Source organism: Protopterus annectens, chromosome 2.part0 (genome assembly GCF_019279795.1).
Source record: "Protopterus annectens isolate FY-2018-M chromosome 2.part0, PAN1.0, whole genome shotgun sequence".
NCBI lineage: Eukaryota > Metazoa > Chordata > Ceratodontiformes > Protopteridae > Protopterus > Protopterus annectens.
Window position 1 is genome coordinate 257003902 of NC_056728.1, and position 22599 is coordinate 257026500.

The 22599-nt window shown below is 40.5% G+C and overlaps 1 protein-coding gene across 1 annotated transcript in view; it reads right to left on the reverse strand.

Annotated features, from left to right (window-relative positions):
* Positions 1 to 22599, reverse strand: part of PTPN4 (protein tyrosine phosphatase non-receptor type 4) — a 3248454-nt gene that overhangs the window by 846241 nt on the left and 2379614 nt on the right. Inside the window, exon 19 of the mRNA XM_044060734.1 lies at positions 22035 to 22198. Coding sequence (XP_043916669.1) covers positions 22035 to 22198 — 164 coding nt within the window. The remainder of the gene's footprint in view (positions 1 to 22034; positions 22199 to 22599) is intronic.

Genomic DNA, 22599 nt, shown 5'->3' on the forward strand with positions numbered 1-22599 from the left:
CATATATATATATATATATATATATATATATATATATACACACACACACACACACACACACATATATATATATATATATATATATATATATATACACGCACACACACATATATATATATATATATATATATATACACACAGACACACATATATATATATATATATATATATATACACACACACACACACAGACCCCCAGCAGCAGGGTAGTAGAAAGATGGCAGGAAATTATTTTATCAGTGAGTCATTCAAGTAACTTGACTCACTCACTGATAAAATAATTTCCCGACGTTTTCACTTGACCATTACCACTGGGAAGCATTGCTCACTCAGCCGAAGGTGGTATACATTCCATACTCAATCTCTTTAAATCAAGAAATTTGGATAAAGCCATAAATAAAAGTAGGACAAAGGCGGGCAACTTTTACATATTAGTTGACGTAGCAAACAAACACCAACTGCACCACAACTAGGAAGTTTACTATAAAACAGGTAAGCGCTTTCAGGGATGTGCCCCTTCATCAGACAACTCACAAAAACAATTCATTCCTTATATAGTATAAGCACCTGCTATCAATTAAGTCTTAAAGATACAATGTTAAATACAAATGCTTTAACCTGGTCCACTCTAGTATATCTTGAATATGCATATATCTGGCTCAAAAATTCATAAATATTAGAGCACATATTATGTATATGAGTCATGGTTAATAATGGCATAATGGTTAAGGTGTTTACCCTACAGACACAACATGCAGGGTTCGACCCCCACATGGGGCAACTGGCTAGGCTCAAAATGGCCACAAGGGCACCCAGCCTAGTACCAATCTATGAACCTATATTAAAATTGCTAAAACCATGTCCTACTTTGCAAAATATTTTTTAAAAACTATAAAATGCAACATAGAAATAAATATATATATAGTGCACTAACACCAAGTAAAATATAATACATATGTGTGTGAAAAAGCATGTTGAAATATAACAGCATCTATGTAGGTATAAATATGTATGCATGTGTGTATAAAAATATATAGAAAAGAAAAAATGATGTATATAAATATCTAGAAAATATATATAAAAAATACATGTACATATGTAGATAAAAATGTATGTATAGAAAAAAGTATATACAAAAGAAATACATAAACATCTTAGTATGTCATAATGACAGAACATAAATGCAATCAATAAAATTATACATTGAAGTTCTAAAATCCTAACAGTCAATGTTTAACACCTAACACACCCTCCACATCATATGCGACATACGTGGAAAGTAGCAACATGGCTACCAACTGTACAGGCGTAACATACGGTTCTGTACAATTACCTATTGATTTAATGGATATGAGTAAACCGACTCCAAATGGCGATGGCATACCAGTCGTAAGACCTAAAGATGGAAGGCATCTGCAAACTTCCAGCAACGGAATGATGACACCAGCAGGGTCCAGCTCAAATAACGAAGTGAATCGTTTTTTTACTACAGAACCCTTTACCCATCAGGGGACGTTCATGGAATCTGCAACAGCAAATACCGAGGAGTCCGGAAGGACACAACAGGAAAAGATTCAGGCAGGTTTAATTTTCAATATTTCCTCTCATACGCTTACTGAAACTCGGTCTATGGTGTTAAATAAAGGCTTAACTTTTGTGCCAGCGAAGAAAGCACATCTACCTGAAGTTCTGAGATAGTTGCATCTGTTTGGCCGCAGTCTAACTTTAAGAACTATGTTTAGTACTAACACTTAAATGAATAAATGTATTTTTAAGAAGCCCAGGACTTATGTTCCCCCCAGTAATGCTATTACAGACACATTTATTGAAGTATGTGACAAACAGATTAGAGAAGTATTAAATGCTGGTAATTGTTCTGAGACTTTTTATAATTTAAGCAAATTTGAATACAAAGCCCTAGAAGAGTTGAAACTTATGAACTCTATTGAGATATGGCCTGCCGACAAAGGAGGAAGGATTGTTGTCCTAGACAAGGGACTATATCTTGAACAAATGTTTAAATTGTTACATAATGATGTAACATATCAATCAGTATCATGCATTGCTGTGAAGGGCATTATAGATGAGGTTTCCTTTTTGATTTTTGATCTGTTGGTTAAAGGGATTATTAATGAGCAATTATTTGAGTATTTTACTGTGAGCAGCCCTACTATTCCAGAGGTATATGGGTTACCTAAGATCCATAAAAGTCTGTATATACCACCAATGCTCCCCATTGTATCTAGCAAAAGGTGGGTGACAGAACCCCTTTCGATTTTTGTTGAAAAAAATCTACACCCATTACTGAAAGATTGTGATAGTGTGCTTAAAGACTCAAACATTCTTAGAAACTCTTAGATTGAAATGGGCTGAGATTAATGGTGATAGTGGTTGTTTCTTTGTGACAATGGATGTAGAATCACTTTTCACTGTCATCCCCAATGAATGGGGTATTGACAATGTAAGGGAATTACTTAATATTACAAATCATACCAGGAATAAATGCGAGTTGATTTGTTCATTGTTGGACATCATTTTGACCAACAATGTTTTCATTTTTCACAAGAATTATTATTTACAGAAAGTTGGTGTGGCTATGGGCACAGCTTGTGCCAGTAGCTATGCCAACCTTCCCCTTGTACAATGGGAATGAACTCATGTATTATCTAATGCTAAAACAGTAAGCATATTAGCTGGTACACTAGATTTGTGGATGACATCTTTTTGCTATGGAATGGTACTGAGGCTGATTTAAATTAATTTGTTTATTTGAAGAATACTACTACTTTCCTTAGGTTCACATCTAAGTATTCTGTACATGAGATTGATTTCTTGGATGTTAAGGTTAGGAAAGATAATTTAATTCATATCAAAACCAGCCTATACAGGAAATCTGTTAGGGAAAACAACTACCTGCACAGCACAAGTGTGCATCCAAACCATACCAAGCGGAATATCATTAAGGGTCAAGTCTACAGGACCATGAGACTGTACCAACAATGATGGTGAACTAGCTCTACAACTACTGAAGATAGAATTTTTATAGAGGGGATATAATGCACGCGATACAGATAAATGTATTAACCAAGGTTGGAGCAATAGAGATGGAAGGTGCAAACCTTATTTCTATAAAGAAGGGAGCACTGAACCAAATACTCAAATAGTTAACAATAATATGACTAGCCATATCCAAGGGGTTATTGATAACACCCTAAGGATGCCGTTAACATTTGCTAGTAATATTAATTCTGTCTGTAAAGTGATTACCAAGAATTGGGGTATTCTTTCCACAATTAGTCATCTACAAGGCATTATTGGGCCTAAACCTAATTTTTCATTTAGGAATAACAGAACATTAGAGTCACCTTTGTTATAGGAATGATACATCAACCACCAAAAACAGATTTGATAGACTGGGTACCTACATATGTAGAGATTGCACAGCCTGCAAGTATATTTATTCACAGTGGTAGAAGCTTTGTACACCCATTTAAGGGTTTCAGTTTTAACAGCAGTCAATATGCTGATTGTACAACATCTAATGTAGTGTATCTTGCCTATTGCACAGTATATTTTAGTTTCTACATACGTAAGACTAACAGGCGGTTGAAAGAGAATACTGGAACACTACAGGGACATCAAGAATTGTAAAGAGAGTAGTGCTATAGCCATGCATAATAAGAACGAGGGACCAGACCATAATTTTAAGTTCCTTGTTCTACAAGTCCTGCCAGAGAGACTGAGAGGGGGCAATTTGTCAAATGACACAGAGGTTGCAGAACAAAAATGGATTATGTTGTTTAATGCAGATAAACCACCAGGTCTTAAACAATATGGTGTCCTTGAAACCGTTCTTAAAAGCTCGTCCACTTAAACATTGACTGTTAGGATTTTAGAACTTTAATGTATAATTTTATTGATTGCATTTATGTTCTGTCATTATGACATACTAAGTTGTTTATGTATTTCTTATGTATATACATACATTTTTATCTACATATGTACATGTATTTTTATATACATTTTCTAGATGTTTATATACATTGTTTCTTCTTTTCTATATATTTTTATACATACGTGCATACATATTTATACCTACATAGACACTGTTATATTTCAACATGCTTTTTCATACACATTCATATTATATTTTACACGGTGTTAGTGCACTATATATATTTATATCTATGTTGCATGTTATAGTTTATGTTTTTTTAATTTTTTTTGCATAGTAGGATATGGTTTTAGCAATTTTAATATAGGTTCATAGATTGGTACTAGGTTGGGTGCCCTTGTGGGCCATTTTGAGCCTAGCCAATTGCTCCATGTGGGGGTTGAACCCAGCATGTTGTGCCTGTAGAGTAAACACCTTAACCATTATGTCATTATTAACCATGATTCATATACATAATGTGTTCTAATATTTATGAATGTTTGAACCAGATAAATGCATATTCAAGATATACTAGAGTTGACCAGGTTAAAGCATTTGTATTTAACATTGTATCTTTAAGAATTGATAGCAGGTGCTTCTACTATATAAGGAATGAATTGTTTTTGTGAGTTGTCTGATGAAGGGGCACATCCCTGAAAGCACTTACCTGTTTTATAATAAACTTCCTAACTGTGGTACAGTTGGTGTTTGTTTGCTACTTCAACTATATTTATTTTACACCAGCTGTTTTATCAGTTGGTAGAGGGTTTCTGTGTTTCACGTTCTACAAGTTTTAAATACTGCTCTTACGAACTTAGAAACTTTATAGAATAACAGGTTTTGCATTTACATGAATTTTCTGAATGGTTTGAAGATTAAAGTCTGAAACTCAAATGTCTGTCATTATTTTCTAATTTAAATCTTTAATGATTTCCCCCTAATGTCCCAGAGAAAACCACAATTGTATGAAAAAACCAACAAAAATATGAGGCAAAAGTCTGGACATTCACACATTCTGCAAAAAATCTGTACAGGTGAGAGGTATGGTGGCATAATTAATCTTATGTTTCAACTGTTAACTTATTTGTCCTTCTTAAATCTTAATCTCTCCTAAGTCCTAAACCTAAAACTGATGGCTTTTGGACAGTTGTAAATGTTACTTTTATGTTAAGACATGTTGTTTTGGCGGTTATTCCTGGTAACCCAAAGGCAACAACCCTAGACCTGCAGGCAGAGCTATTCCCTGTTAGGTCCGGGTGTTGTAAATTGTGCAGCAATTAGCTGCAACTTTTGAAAGGGGTGGGGATTGAGCCAGAAAAAGCCCTATAAAGGACAGGGCTGTGAAGCAGTTTTTTATTAGCACTTCTACAGCCACTACAAAAATACTAGGATCACAGAATGAGATTTGTCTTTTCTTTTGCAGCAGCAAGCCAGCCACTCAACGACTCTAGCAAGCTAGTCATTCCAGCAGCAGCAGTGGCGGCAGGGAGGAAGCAAACAAAGCGGCCACATAGCCATTCCAGCAGGCAGGGAGGAAGTCGGCCAGCCATTCCAACAGGTAGGGAGAAAGTCACCCAGCCAGCCAGACATTCCAGCAGGCAGGGAGGAAGTCACTCAGCCAGCCATTCCAGCAGGCAGTGAAGAAGTCAGCCAGCCAGTCACTCCAGCAGGGAGGAAGCAGCCAGCCCAGCAAAGACTGACACTGCAGTGGTAAGTACATACAAATAGTATTTCACGGTCTAGCTCTTTAAAATGGGAATATTGTGTTTTATTTCAATTTCACCTTTCAATGTTTAGGATAAATGGGAAGCACTGAATCTGTGTAGTGGGGGGCTAATTGAGATTTGCAAGTAGTAGTACTAGTTTTTAAGTTTAAAAATAGTGTGTGTGTGTGTGTGTGTGTGTGTGTGTGTGTGTGTGTGTGTAACGTAATCTATAATGGTAGGTTTGATTTGTGATGACTTAGAAGCATTAATTTTTAAAGCCTAAAATGATGTTTATATAGAATATTTTTTTCAGATGGGGGCAATCTTCACAGATAAATGTAGTGCTGTATATTTCTATTGTAATTGTGGCTTTTTCAAGGTACTTTGTGTTTACAGATAGAAGTGTTTCAGGAGTCAGTACAGTTCGCACTTTTTTGTGAGGAAATGTGTGCAATTTATTTTGTTAATGCTGTCTTCAAGAAGTTAAGATACTGCCACAGAAACAAAACACAATCCTCGTAGTTACAATACTGCAGAACCAAAATGCTACGCGAATACCACGAACTGTATAGGCTCAAGCCTATACAGTTCCTGGTATTCTCGTAGAAGTTAAGATACTGCTTTGGGCATTTTACAGTGTTGTTCTTGCAAGTCATCACTAAACGTTTAGAAGTGAATATGATGTGTATGTGGGTAACTTTTTTGAGGGACATGTTCAATCGTTCATAGTAAACGTAGTGCATTTAGGATTCTACTAGGTACATGTTGTCATGGCTGTTTTAAGATAGCTTGCTTTTATAAGCGGAAATGCATATATTTTTTACTCTGTAACAACTTAAAAATGTACTGCTTTGATTATATTATGAATATCAGCATGCTGCTGTTACTTGGGCCTGTTCTTTATTGCATTGTTGTACTGGGTAAATTACTGATGTGAGAGTGTTCAATCTCGCCGTTTGTTCTTACACACGGGTTCGGAGCCGATCCTCGGCTCCGAGTCGGCCGCACAGCAAGCTCTGCATCTAAGAGAAGCTCGAGACCAGGCTATATCCCACAATCCTCCCTGCCATTACTCAGATCTAGTTTGCCGCTGCAACAGGTCACATTGCTACAGAGAGCTCGGACCAGAGATTAGTTGTTAGACAGATAAGATAGTCTTTTTTTTTCTTCTTTTTCTTCTTTCAAAAGTTTTTATTCTCCTATAGTTTTTTGTGGATATTTTATATTTCTATACTATAGTGTGTTTGTGTGTATATTATAGTTAGTTTCTTTTATAGGTTTCCCTTTGGGGCCTACCCCTTACCTAACTGTAAATTCCTTTAAACTATTAAACTTTAAATACCTTTTCTTTAAGTTATGTCTGAAAAAGCCAAGTCTGGCTTCAAAAGGTGTCAGTGTGGACAGAAAATGTCCATCACTGACAACCACACTTCCTGCGTCTACTGTCTTGGCCCTCTCCACTTGCAAGAGGATTGCTCTATTTGCCATTCCTTCAGTGGGAGGGTCATGACAGATAGACGCAGGAAACTTATTGATAGGGGGCTTCTTAAGCCTGCCTTCCAAGAGGCCTTGGACAAGTCTGACCAGGCTTCTAAGTCTTCGAAGGGGTCGAAGATGTCGGAGCCCATGTCATCGACTCAGAGTACATCTTCTAGAGTTCATTCGCCGGTTCCACAGACTTCGGGGCCGAGCGTCGAACGTTTGTCTCTCACTGAGCCCCAGGTCTTGGAACCGGTGTCGGAACTACCGCCACCGTCTATTCTTCGGTCGGTGCCATTTTCGGCCCCTTCGACCCGATCTTCCAGACCATTATCTGATACTGATGTGGATCGTGTCGTGCAGAAACTTATGGAGAACACGGCCCTTTCCAAATTGATTGCAGTTTCCTCCCAGTTGGTGTCGAAACTAGAAGGCCTTCCTTTATCTCCAACAGGTCCTCCTTCGAGACCCATCCAGTCTTCGGAGCCGGAAGAGGATGAGCCAATGATAGTGGAGCCCTCGGTGCCGAAACCGTCCATTGCACGATCGACACCATTTACCTCGACTCCATCGGAACCGATAGGTGAGTCGCGGAGTCGACGATCTCTCCTTGGTTCCGGGACCGAGTCGTACCGACCTTCGGTTCTGACGCTCCTCTCGGGCTTCGGCGCAGATCGGCTCCTTCCTCGGGATCGAGACCCATGGGCCCCGTGTCTCAGATTCTTCCATGTTCTTCGGAACCGGGGGAGTCCTCGACCCGAGGTTCAGGGGTTTTGACCTTATGAGGAAGGTTTTGTCTACACAGACAACCACTACATCGGACGTCTTCTCCCTCCCTTAAGGAGCTGCTCTCTGTTTCTGTTCCCACGACATCCAAAGCGTGGAGCACCATTGTCTCAGCCATCCCTAGAGGATGCCCCTGTTCCTCGGAGGCCTCACCGAATCCCTCCGATGAGGTCCCGAGGAAAAGATTGTGCAAGAGGAGGCACTTAGACTCCCCACAGGAATCTCTAACTTCTGACACTGACTTGGATGAGTCAGAGGGGTCCCCAAAATCCCCCTCCGAGGATGTCTCATTTGCGGACATCTTGGAGATATTAAAACAGAGGGGTGATTGGCAGTCCCTAGCCCCCACTGAGGACGAGTTGGTGTTGCTGAAGGCATTTGGTGCTCAACCTTCTACCTCCTGGGTTACTCCGCCCTTCGATGAGTTAATGGATTTAATTGCTCGAAGGGCGTGGGAGACACCGGACACAGTGGAACCGGTCCCTCGAAAAACAAGTAAATTTATTACTGCTCCCCAGGACAAGACCTATCTCACAAAAGGAGTCCCCGTTGACGCTATGGTGGTGGCCGCAGCCACTAAAAAGGAGATGTCAGAGTCTTCCTCTTCTGTTCATCCTCCTAATAAGGATTCTAGGACTATGGACAGATACGGGAAGCGCATTTTTAGTTCAGCGACTTTTTCCATGCGTTTGCTAAACTATTTGACACATTTTACACGACTACAGAGGGATCTCATCAAGGAGCTGAGAGATACCCTCCAGGGTAACACAGATGCTGCTGTTTCAGATAAGGTGACAGCACAACTTAACACCCTTACCTCCGTAGTGAACTTGTCCATGAGTCTCATCTCGTATGCGGCTGAAGGGTCGAGTAGGGCCGCAGCTTCAGCGATTGCTCTACGAAGGCAATCCTGGATGCGGCTGTGCTCTTTTGCGGAAGCCTTCAAGTCTTCTTTCACCAACGCCCCCTTTGATGGTGCCACTCTTTTTGGGCCCAAAGTGAGACAGACATTAACTCGGTGTAAGAAGGAAGGAAAGACTCTGTCTGCTGTCGGAGTCCGTTTTTCCGTTCCATCCAGACCGTACCCCAAAGGGCAACGAGGCGGAAAAATGTGGTTCCATAGAACTCAGGGATCTTTCCAGGCCACACAGAGTGAACCCCCCCCCAGAGGCAGAGGGGGGGGCAGACATGGAAGACGCCCCGGGCAGAGGGGGTCCGCAGAACCAAGGCGACAGGGATACTATCCCTGGTAAGCCTTTCCAGCACTCCTGAATGGGGGTCCGACTGTCCTGCTCTGGAGGCAGTCGGGGTCGCTGGCTTTATACCCACAGGCCTGGCAAACTCTCACCTCAGACTCCTGGGTAAAAGCATTGTAACCAGAGGATACAAAATACCCCTTATGTCAACTCCACCCCAACAAAGAAGGTCTCCAGATGTGCCACCCATCTGCGAGGCCAAGCAGCAATAGAAATTTCAAAGCTGCTCAAAAAAGAGTCATTCAGCCAGTCCCGCGGACCAAAAAGGATCCGGAACTTACTCAAGGTTCTTTTTAGTTCCGAAAAAGACAGGGGACTGGAGACCCATTTTGGATCTCAGCAATCTCAATACCTTCGTGAAAAAGGAAAAGTTCCGGATGGTCACGCTTCAATCGATCCTTCCATTTTTACAGAAGGACGACTGGATGTGCTCGATAGATCTCAAGGACGCGTACTACCACATCAAGATGGCCAGAACGTCCAGAGATCACCTGCGCTTCCGGCTGGGAGTCAGTCATTTTCAATTTCGACCCCTGCCCTTTGGGGTCACCTCAGCCCCCAGGGTATTCACCAAATGCATGGCAGTGGTAGCGTCTCACTTGAGATGTCTAGGATTCCAGGTGTTTCCCTATCTGGACGACTGACTCCTCACCGCCACCACCGAGCGTCTCCTCATACAAGCAAGAAACTATACAGTCAACCTTTGTTCCCACCTAGGGATTTCCATAAACTTCAAAAAATCTGTCTTACTGCCCTCACAGCATATTTCATTTATCGGAGCGGACCTAGATACGCGTTTAACATTGGTAAAGCTCCCTCAAGTAAGGGCTTCATCCCTCAAGGAACAGGTTCTTCTTCTGCTGCAATGCAGGAAAAACCCGGCCAAATTGGTGTTGAAAGTTTTTGGGACTCATGGCAGCGTCCCTGATTGCGATTCCCATGGGAAGGTTGCACATGAGGCTCCTCCAATGGCTGCTGTTCATGCAGTGGTCGTTCCAACAGTTACCCCTAAAGTACGAGATCCTGATAACAGATTCTTGCAAGCGAGACCTCTCATGGTGGGTGTCCAGCCAGGATCTCACTATGGGTCGTCCATTTGTTCTACCAAATCCGACAGCCACTATAACCACGGACGCTTCCCTGATAGGGTGGGGGGGACTTTTTCAGGGAAGAACAGTCCAAGGGGAATGGTCCAACATAGAGTACAACCTGCACATAAATGTTCTGGAAATGAGGGCGGTGTTCTTGGCGTTGCAACACTTTCAAACCCTCCTACCTCTAGGGACAGTAGCAGTTCAGACAGACAACATGTCTGTAATATGGTACATAAACAAACAAGGGGGAACCAGATCTTACCCATTATGCAGAGAGGCCATGAGAATTTGGCAATGGGCAGAGTCCACGGGTCGCTTTCTGATAGCAACGCACATCCCGGGGTCATCCAATGTCATTGCGGACAGGTTGAGCAGAGCCATCCTGTTACCTCACGAGTGGTCCCTCAAACTACAAGTGGCGGAAAGAATTTTCCGCAAATGGGGCCAGCCTTGCTGCGATCTATTCGCCTCCCTGATGAATACCAAATGCAGAAGCTATTTTGCCCTTCTACCCCCTCCAGGGGATGTCCCCAGGGACGCACTGATACACGATTGGCCCCCCGGGTCTCCTATATGCATTCCCACCTATCCCCTTGATTACCAGATTTCTCCAGAAAGCCATGAATCTGGAAAGGACAATTATACTCATAGCCCCATTCTGGCCTCGACAGATATGGTTCCCCTTTCTTCGAGCTCATCAAACAGAGGAACCTTGGATCCTGGACCCAGTACCAGATCTACTGACACATTCGTCGGGAGTTCCTCACCCGTCTCTTCTATCCCTCAAACTAGCAGCTTGGCTGCTCCACTTCCCCGCCTAGCCAGGTCTGATCTACTTTCTCCGGCAGTGCAGCGCATTTTGGTTGCCTCTCATAAGGCTTCCACCACAAAACTCTACAACAATAAATGGAAACGCTTTGTGTACTGGGCATCTAGTCAACACTTGGACCCCCCTGGTTGCTCCTTTACATAAAGTTCTAGAATTTCTTTCCATCCTTTTCCATGAAGGGGCCTCTACTTCCACATTAAGAGTGCAGTTGGCTGCCATATCCAACTTCCATGTTGGTGAGGACGGTTCTTCTATTATGTCCCACAGGCTTTGTAAAGCTTTTATGAAAGGTTCCTTCCATCTTCGACCTCCCGTCAGAGACCCCTTATTCCCATGGAATTTAAATTTGTTGTTGTCACAACTAATGTTACCACCTTTCGAACCAGCCTCTTCTTGCCCCCTGAAGTTTCTGTCGTGGAAGACTCTTTTTCTTGTAGCGGTTACTTCAGCTCGGAGAGTGTCAGAGCTGCAAGCACCGTCAATTAAACCGCCTTACTTAATTTTTCACCCAGATAGAGTTTCTTCTGAACAAATCCGTCCTTCCTTCCTAAGGTATGTTCTGTCATAAATATTAATCAGTCCATTGAACTCCCCACTTTCTTCAAGAACCATACCAGCAAGTTGGAATATATGTTGCACAAGTTAGATGTCCACAGACAACTCAGATTTTATTTAGACAGGACTAAAGACTACAGAAAAACAGATCAACTTTTTGTTGCATTTGCAGACAATATAAAGGGCATGGCAGTTACAAAACGTACGCTTTCTAAATGGCTTACTGATTGTATAGCCTTTGTGTATTCTAAGTCAAATCAGGCCTTACCCACCAAACCAAAAGGCCATTCTACTAGGTCCGTCTCCACTTCCTTGGCTCATGCATCTCGCCTGCCTTTGGACACAATTTGTGCAGCAGCCACGTGGTCTAAACCACATACTTTCATCGCTCATTATAGGGCTGACAAAGCCTCCAAAGACAGGACATCCTTTGGTTCCACTGTGCTCAGGAACGTTCTTCCATGAGTCACTCAGAGTGACGGAGCTAGGGACGCTACCCATGTGTAAGAACAAACGGCGAGATTGAACACTCACATAAAGAAGTTATGTTCTTACCATAACGTTCCATGTGGAGTGTTCATCTCGCCTTTGTTCTTACATTCCCCCCCTTCCCTCCCTCACGTGTTTGGAAAGAACGAGTAGGACTAGAGTCTGGTCCACATGTCTTTACCTCTTCCGGGTATGTTTCGTTACCCTTAGTTGGTTTGTCAGTGAGATGGTGTCTCTAATTTTTTTCTTTTGTGGAAGTATGTAGCCTTAGCACCTCAGGGTTATTGTTATTCTGGTTTGCTTGCAAACTAGATCTGAGTAATGGCAGGGAGGATTGTGGGATATAGCCTGGTCTCGAGCTTCTCTTAGATGCAGAGCTTTGCTATGCAGCTGACTCGGAGCCGAGGATCGGCTCCGAACCCGTGTAAGAACAAAGGCGAGATGAACACTCCACATGGAACGTTATGGTAAGAACATAACTTCTTTTTATTGTTTTATGTTTATTTTTCTTAATTACGATGTTGTGAGGTAAATGGGGTCTGCTGTACATTCTAATACAGTTTAGACTAGCTAAGTGATGTCTTGCAAAAAGTACTTTCAAAAGGAAAAAATGTTTGCTTAACTTGTTTTTAGGGGGGTATGTTCATCAGTAGTGGAAATGTCTGTATTTTGTTTTTTAATGCTGTCTTCAATAAGTTTAAAATGTACTGCTTTGATCAGAATGTGATTATGGATGCTGCTGCTGTTGGGCATATTTTTTTATTGTGTCAGTTTGTTTGGTAAACTAATGATATAGGTTTACTTGTTCTTAATTGCTGTGCTGAGAGGTAAATGGGGTCTGCTGTGCATTCTAATTGTACTTTCAAAAGGGAAAATGTTTGCTTAACTTTTTTTTGGGGGGGGAGGCATGTTCATAAGTGGAAATGTATGCATCTTGTTTTTTAATGCTGTCTTCAATAAGTTTCAAATGTACTGCTTTGATTATAATGTGATTATGGGCAGCTAATACTGCTGTTGAGCCTGGCTTATTGCATCATTCTGTTATACTAATGCTATATATAGGTTTGTTTTTCTTAATAGCTGTGCTCAGAGGTAAATGGAGTCTATGAGGTCTGCTGTGCATTCTAATTCATTTTAGAATGGCTTTTACTGATTTGCAAGAAGTAATGTAACGTGAAAATGTCTACATTTTTTGGGGGAGGGGTGGGGTCATGTTCAGTGTTAAAGATAATGCATTTGGTGTTATCTAAGCTGTGTTAATATGTTTTCAATGGCCAAAATGCACCCCCCCATTATGTCATTTACTATTCTAACTTTTGAAATGGTTTGTAATATTAAGTTACCTTCTACAGCATTCCTCAGGTCTTCCATGAATGCACGTCAACAACTTACAAACTGCTTCATGTTTCAGGTGTCAATGTTTTTCAAATGCCAGTATTTCTAAACAGTTCTTTCAAATGTAAGCGTTTCTAGCCAGTTAATTTGTGTGCCATTACATTACTGCAGCCTAGTTGTGTTAAATATGTTGTACATCAGGCAATCACAGATTCAAGAATGAAGAGAGCAGCAGCTTCATCACAGTCTGCCTCCAACAAGAGAATGTGCAAGTGGCAGGATGTCTGGAAAATGGAATTCAACTGGCTCGAGAAATGCAATGATGTAAAAGCATTCTGCAGATATTGCAAAAAGGGATTGCTAATCACCCATGGTGGAAGAAACAATGTTGCACGATATGAGGCAACTGAACAACATAAGACTGTTATTCTTAAAGCAAAATCCAGTCACCTGATGACAAAGTGGGCAAGGAACACAAGCCCTGAGGGATGACAACTTAAGATCATTACAGCAGAAGCCTCTGAGGTGTTCAAGCAGTTAAACACAATATTTCTTTTAACAGTTTGGAACGTGCAGTAAAACTGGCCAGCCAGTTGTACAGCGACTTGGACATTGCAAAAAAAAAAATATTGGGAAGAACCAAGGCTGAAGCCATTGTTGAAAATGTTTGGGACCTCCCTAATTGGAATGCCTACTGCATGACCTTCAGAAACCAGACACTTCATGTGCATATCATCAGATGCTTCCAACAAGAGAAGCATTAAATTATTTCCACTTGTAGTGAGGTAGGTTTCCAAAGAAGAAGGGGTGGTGCAGTCTTTTTGACTTCTGTGAAGACCCTGATGAATCTCCCCAGGCTATAGCACAACAAATTTCAAACATTATGGAATAGCATTCCCTGCCCTGGAACAGCATTTCAGCATAAAGAGCTGATAATGCCAGTCTGAATTATGGAAGGAAATCAGGTGTGTATACCAGATTAAAAGAAAAGTTCCCATCACCCCAGAAAGCTGTGTTGCCCACATTATTCATAGCGCAGCCAAAAAAAGCAGTAGCACAACTACCTTATGATGTGGAAGTGTTTGTGATGAAACTTTTCAGCCATTTCACAGGTTTTGCCACAAGGACCAGAGACATGAAAGACTTCTTTGACTTTTGTGGCATGGAATTTGAGTGTCTCTTAAGGCATGTGCCAACAAGGTGGCTGTCACTCCTACCAGCTATTGACAGAGTAGTGAAAAATCTCCCAGTATTCCAGTCACATTTCCTCTCCCAGGGAGAGGAGAGCCACGCCCGGCAGATATGGCAGTATTTTTCAGATAATGACCATGGCAAAAATGTATTGCCTACACTGTCCCAATACTATCTGCACTTTCTCAGTGTTGTTCTTGCAGATTTCAATGTACGCAGAAGTATATTAGAAAAAGCAGTACTTACTGCCATGGAAACATTTTCAGTAATGCCCTCTCTCAAGGAAAAACTGCAGGCAAAAACTGAAGATGCTTTCTTGAGAGGAAAACGCAGGGCACTTAGCACATTAGACAGCACTTTTAAACTGAAAAGAAACTTCATCGTGTTCTTGCAGACAATAGTTAAGTACTTAGAACAGTGGTTTGATTCTACTGAAAACAACTACTTGTTTACATTGTCTAAGTTATCTTTAACTGAGCCTTTTGTTTTCAGTGACTTACTCAGTGGGACCACTGTCCGTAGGACATGGATGAAGACCATCTTTTCCAGGACTATTTAGCAATCAAGCCCTTTCTCCAACAATTATGTACCACAAGCTTATACCCATGAGAAAAGTGTATGAAGCTCTTCACAGAAGGGCCTGAGCTGACTGCACTATATCTGGTAATTGCTAGGGTATTACCTACACCGACATCAAATGCATCTGTGGACAGAGTTTTCCCTTTGGTGAAAAATAAATGAATAGATGTGTGAAAAAACTGAGTTAATGATGAATATAAACTAACGGATGAAATGTAGTGACTTTTATTCAAATATATCAAACTGGGCACTTCTTCGGACCATCAAAAAAATGCAAAGCACACATTTAAAAAGAAGTGATTTAGTCTACTTTTCTTGTAGTCTGCAGTATGTATTTTTTTATTTTTTTCATTTATCTTGTATTTGCAATACATACTCAGTTCTACAGGTTTAAAAAAAATCACTGTGCTTGTGTGTTGTGCAGTATGTAGACTTATTTTAAATTTTCTTCTTTCAGAATAGCCATGGTTAGTCTGATATGTAGAATTTAAGTCTTTTACTTTTTTTAAATAAACATAATTGCTTAATATGAGTAGTGTGTTTTTCTGTAAAGTTTACTTACTGTTACAACTAAGTAATGTTTTTATTTTTAGTAATGCTTCACTTTTAAAGCTTCATAATTTAAATGGTTTGAGATTTCAGTAAGCTTTAATAAATAATTTCACACTGTTGCACCCATAACTATCTCCTTCAACAACCCTGTGGTGATGTCACGGTAAGGGGTGGGGCCAGTGTCATAATGGCTACACACCCCTGTCCAACTTTGGCCCACTTAAAAGGTGACAACCCTAGTTTAAATGCATTTTACTTAACTGTTTTTAGCTTGGAAGTAAAAATTCTATACATTCATATATTTCTCCTGAACAGAAAAGTGTTTTATCACAGCATTAATGACTCCTTACCTGAAGTTAAACTCTATGCACAGAAGTACACAAAATGAAGACACTACTGTGCATGTCTTAATACATGGAGTCACCAATTAAGTGCAATCTGTAACTAAGAGTCATAACACAAAATGCATACAATTCTGTATTGCTAGATACCACCAGAAGTCATATGTATACATTTGGTTGCTGTCTTTTCTTTGCCATTTGACTCACAATGAATATATAATGACTTTTTCAGATGATAAACTCAGTATATAAGTGAATTATATCATTAGTATGCTCAAATGAAAAGAGAACCAAAATATTTATTATGAAAATTATACTTCTGTTACCTTACATGTATAGCAAAATATACACCTTTCACATCTGTTGTTAGATATGTACATTATGTTTAACGAACAGAGAATGCAGTATGCAGCAAAATGCTAACCATTCAGCTGTCTAGCCACGAAAATTTTATAAAACTGTCTTAAAAATAGAGTAACACTTGTGAGGTCAAATTCATGCCAGAACAGACATATGAAACTAACAATATCTGTAAGACAATTGAAAACAAAAATGTAACTTTCACTTCTCTTCACGTTAAGAAACATATACACTATTAGCAATAAAAATACATAACTTATTTTTTATTTTACATTTGTTTACCAGAAAAATCTGACTGGACAAAAGTCTGTTTTCAGCAGAGGCCCAGGGAGAAAAACTCCATTATATACAACTGACCATCCAAACAGGAAAAAAAAGTACATATATAACAGGACAACAAAATAAAGTAGCAAGTGAAGTCACATAATAATTATGTGACTTCAGTCCTAAAAATAATGTGCGCCTTTCTTTATAAAAATGACAATGTATTTTTATATGCTGTGTCACAAAATGATATTAAAACATGTTTTCATTAAAATTAAATGGCATTATATTATTGTATTATTAAAACTAGCGCAGCAGCTGCTCCTTTGATTTGGATGCAGTAGCTGAACTTAAGGGATATTTAACACTCTCTTAACATTTCATGAAAAAAATCTCACACCGTTTTGGAAATGTGGGCATTTATACTGATGTAAGAGAAACAGCCAAAACCAGTCGGCAGTGTGGGGATATTTGCTATCAACCTGGGTGCCCAAATCCCTCATGACTGACTGCATGCTTAGAACGTTATTATTAATGTGATAATTTGTGGGGACATCACTCTTCCCTAAAGGGGATGATGATGCATTTTTTGGAATTCAGCTTGAGGCCATGTTTCTGGCACCAGTCATTTGTCTGAGTGAGATCCTCTTGGAGGATGTCCACATCAATACAGGAATTGATGACAGCACCCAGCTTGCAGTCATCTGCAAACTTGGCCAGCCATTAACCACTGGTTTTGGTCTGCACCTCAGAAAAGTATATCCCAAACAACAGAGGCCTCAAGACCAAACCCTGGGGTACACTGCCTGTTACTGGTCTACTGATTGAGGTGACTTCCCCTATTTTGACTACATGGGTTCTATCAGTGAGCCAGTTTGCTAGCCATCTGATAACATATGTATTGATGCCTAGTTGAGAGAATTTATCTATTATGCCCGAGTGGAGAATAGTGTCAAAGGGTTTGGCCATGTCAAGGTAGGCGGTGTTCATGTCTTACCCTCGTCCATGGCTTTGGTGACTGTCTCAAAGTCGTCGACCAAATTTAGCAGACATGACCTCGCCTTGACAAAGGCAAACTGCATGGGATCAAATGTTTGGAGGTTGTCAATGTCCTTGTTAATGAGGTCCATGATAATCCATTCCATGGCCTTGCAGATCAGGCTAGTTAGGCTGATAGGTCTATAATTTCCTGGATCGGTGGATGCGCCACCTTTATGTAAAGGGATGACAGTGGCTGCCCTCCACTCAGCTGGGATGAAGCCAGTACTTAGGCTTTGGTTGAACAGGGTTGCCTAATGGTGCTGCAAGTTCCTGCCGGAGTTCATGTCGGGTGCACCTGGGATGTTATCAGGTCCCATGGAGGCTGTATGTTTTGCCTTTGAGAGAGCAGTGATAAGCTGTTCCCTAGATATAAGGGGAAGGGGGCAAGTAAAGGGGGTGTCCTGAATTACTGATGGGGGGACGGAGGGGTAAAGTTTTCGCTGAATCTGTCAGCCAGTAAGTTTGCTATAGCTACGGCATTTATATATGTGGTGTCCTTGTCCACCAGTTCTGAACAGATCTGGGTGCTTCCTTTGAAGTTGCAGACACATGTGAAGAAGGCCTTATGACCGTTTCAATTGGGCACCTGCTCCTTCTTGGTCTTGCACAACAATTTGTTTCCTTTTGTTATAGAGTTTACTTATTGCAAATGTCCACCAGACAGGTTTAACTCTTCCTTGCAGAGGATGATTTAGTCCTGTCAAGTTATTCCCGATTTCATGCATCTATATAAATGCTTGTATAGTGCTTTGGTGTAGTTTTGGATATTGGTGCCAATTCCTATGGGGGGGGTGTGAAGCTGTTTATACCATCCCTCAGGAGGCTGTAATCAGCTTTGGAGAAGTTTTTATGTCTGATCCTAGCTAGAGGGGGGTTGGGGTAGATGGTGACTTTGAAAGTGACAGCTTTCTGGTCGGATCTTACCAGGGAGGATGATATTATAGGGATGCTGCAGTGGTTACTCATGTTGGTTAATACCAAGCCCAAGATATTATCACCTCTTGTGGGGGTATTGACTAGCTGTTCCAAGGCATTTGCACTGACAAAATCAAGGAATCGCTGGGCATTTGTGTTCTGGCATGAATAGTTCTTCCAATCTATGTTTGGTAAGTTAAAGCCACCCAAGATCAGCGTAAAGGGTTGAATCTTGATATACTCAATCAGGTCCAAATAGACGGACTGTTCATCTTGAGTCAGATTTGGGGGCCAGTAGCTAGCTTTGATTCAAATAGGGATCTTGTCAATGGTTAACTGCGCCTGGAGCGTCTCCTGTGCATCATACTGGCTGACCAGCTGGGTACGTCTTTAATCTATATTGAAACTCCACCTCTTTTGGCTTTACTGCCCACAGTTTGGGGTCTGAATGTATGACAGGATGAGTAACCAAGTAAGGCTGGGGTGCTCTCCGCAGCTTTGATCCAGATTTCTGTAACTGCACAGATGTCAGCATTTTCCAGGGTTAGGAATGCTTGCAATGAGTGCAGTTTCAAGTTTAGACTTCTAGCATTTAGCAGCATGACCTTTAATTTGTCTTTTGTTGAAATTTTTATGTTGGTAGTTTTAACCTCATCACTTTTCCTAAAAAAGGCACTATAGTGAAGGCAAGATCCTTTGCCAGAAGCCTGAAGCCCAGGTGAGACAGATGCAGGCCATCTCTGGCAAATGATCGTGGTCTGTTGATCGTATCTTCCCAAGCTGTCAGGTACTGGACCCTCCCTTGGAAAGACACCAGCAACTAAGCCAATTGTTAAAGTCAATCATTTTCTGTTTGTATTGAGGCATCATTCTGAGTGATGTCAGAATGCTGCTTAAGGCTAGGGACATACCTGCCTGAGACACACAATCAGTGAGCTCAATCATGTCTCTCTTCATATAGTCCAGAGAGGTGGATCTAAAGTCATTCACACCAGCATGGACTATGACAGACTCATAACAGTATCTGTTGTTGAGAGACTTGAGTGCGTATGTGATATGATAGATTCTGGCACTTGACAGACAACTAACCGTGACTTTCTCCTTATCCAGCCTGGTGGCAACATGTGTGTGTCTCGCAATGGCGTCTCCTATGACTAATATGTTGGGTTTATAGTGAAGCCTAAGTGGCTATAAGGCACAGGTGTGTGGACTATACATGGTATGTGGTGTAGAGGGCTGTGGAGATCACGTGTGTTTTTGCCTCGAAGATCTCCTTTGTTTGGATATATTTAGGTGGAGGACCTCCGCATATGTAGGTGGTGTGCTGTGGTTGAGCTGTAGTGATTCAGATGAAGCTAAAACTAAACTGATGTTTAATTTAACTTCATCTAGAAACTAACTTTAAACCACTTTCAGAGAGCAAGGACCCATACACCAGAGTATATGATACGTGGTCTAATCCTCAACATATCAAGTTTTAAAACATTGAGCAAAACTCCTTGAACCTGAAATAGTCTAAAAACACACATTTGTTGCCTGGGGGGGGGGGCTGTACCCCCTGCAAATTATATACACTAGCTCTGGGATCATACTCTCACATCTCACACAGAAAAAAAACTGGTAATGTGTGGTCAGATAATTTTCAATGAGCTGGTAATGTCTTTTTTCTGTAAACTCAGTTTACTCCACGACCATCTAAATGACAAACGTACACACATTCCACCTTATTTATATACACTAACTCCAGGGTCACATAACAATAATGGACAAAATAGGGGGAAAAAACAGCGTGATACTGACAATATTGTAACAGAATTAGCACTCAGAGTTGCAACTCATCCAAATGCGATTGACAAGTTGCAAACATGTCAACTTCAAATTCCACCAATCGTATGGAAGTTTCAGAATTATTTACAGAACATACAGATATGACTGATATTTCTCAGTGGCTGAGTGACACAAGCAATATGGAAGCATTTAGTAAGCTGACATGTATTTCATCTTAGTGGCCATACTAGGCATGAAACACAAGTATTTTCCCCTTTTAGGAACTGTGCTTGATGCTAAAAATTAAAACACATAAAAAGGAATGGTACAAAGTTCCCAAAAGGGGATGTGAGGACAAGGAAATCAGGTGAATACTAGTACTGGACAAAATGCAAGTGAGACTTTTGCCATTGTTTATTGAAACACAATGAAATGTGATAGCGAAAGTCCAACAAATACTCCCTTTTTAAATCACATGCACGGTAGGTAAAATTATCCTCAGCTGAGATCAGCAGTCATTTTCTTAAACTCATACCTTTCTTACTAGTAATATCAGACCTCGGCACCTGAGACAATAATAAATGACATTCTGAGAAACAAATCCTAAAAGCAGAAAACCTGTGCCCCTGAAGCCTAACTTTCAAAATGAATAAGACAAAGACAGACACACAGACACACACACACAGACAGACACACACAAAGACACAGACACACACACAGACACAGACACACACACACAAATAATGCCAGCTGGGAAGGAAGAAAATAAACTAATTGAAAACCTGAAAAAAGGAATGATACAAGTTTATTTTTCCACTTAATTAATTGTCTACAGTCAAAGATATGGCTGTTGAACTGCTAAAACAAGTCATGTGCTAGCATGCAGCACTGTCCTGTGTGCAAGCCTCCAGCTTCATGCTACGCAAGTGTAATGTGCACCCAATGATCAGCATAGCTACAAGATATCCTTCAGGCTTTTAAAGCAGCTTAAAAAAACAAATTTAAATAATGACCTCCAAGAAGACCACCAACATAAACAAGAATTCTTCTACATGATTAAAGGGAAGTTTATCATTATGTCAGTAGGTTGCTCATATCCTACCATCTGAAATTCATTATTCATTTAGTTTATTTTTGAATAATTGCTTTATGCAGTTCACTGCTGAGGGGTGCAAAAGCCTAACCTGGCAAGCAAATGGACTAAGACTGGATCCAATCCTGCATAGAGGGCAGCTGATGTGGGATGCACCCACACTCACCCACATACTACTACATATACAACTAGGGGCCATTTGAACCTTAGTAATTTACTTATTTACATGTCTTTGGGAAGTAGCAGGCAAATGGAGATCCTGGTTAACTCCCAAGAGGATGCAGGGAGAACATGCAAAATCTGCATAGGAGAAAATACACCTAGGACATGGGAGAGAGAGAAACAAACAACACAAAACAGAAACTCTACCCTCAGCATCAATGTGCCATCTCTGAAATTAAACACATCATTGCTAACAATACATAAAACATCTTTCATAGTTAATTACAGATGAAGAAAAACACTTACATCAAATTGAGCAAGAACAGCTCCGCTTTTAAGTCCATCTTTGAGGTGCACCATGGATTCCTTTAAACCATTCTCATCATGGTGGACTCCATCCAGAGATTTCTCTGGAATATACTGAAAATCAGGCTCATTTTCTAGCTTTTCTTCTATGACATCATAGATTGCTGTAAATAAATGTAACACATGCATCAAAATATAAGACAATCAACAAACAAGAAAAAAGCAGCCAAGGATCTTCAAAGTCTTCATCTACCAACAAACGTACACCTGTATACAAACACCAACACAAAAATCAAAATAAAATAGCAAAAATACATAGGATAGGAGTAGAAAATAATAATAATGACTAGATAACATATGTATAACATTTGTATGATACACTGGAAAAAAGGCAAAAAATGAAAAACTGGCAAAGAAACTGATGTATGAGCAGAATCTCAAAAACAATCACCACCATTCTAAAGCGTTTAAGTCTGTATTTATACTCTACTTTAGAGTGGCATAATGTGACATTTTCTTCTGTGTGTGTGTGTGTGTGTGTGTGTGTGTGTGTGTGTGTGTGTGT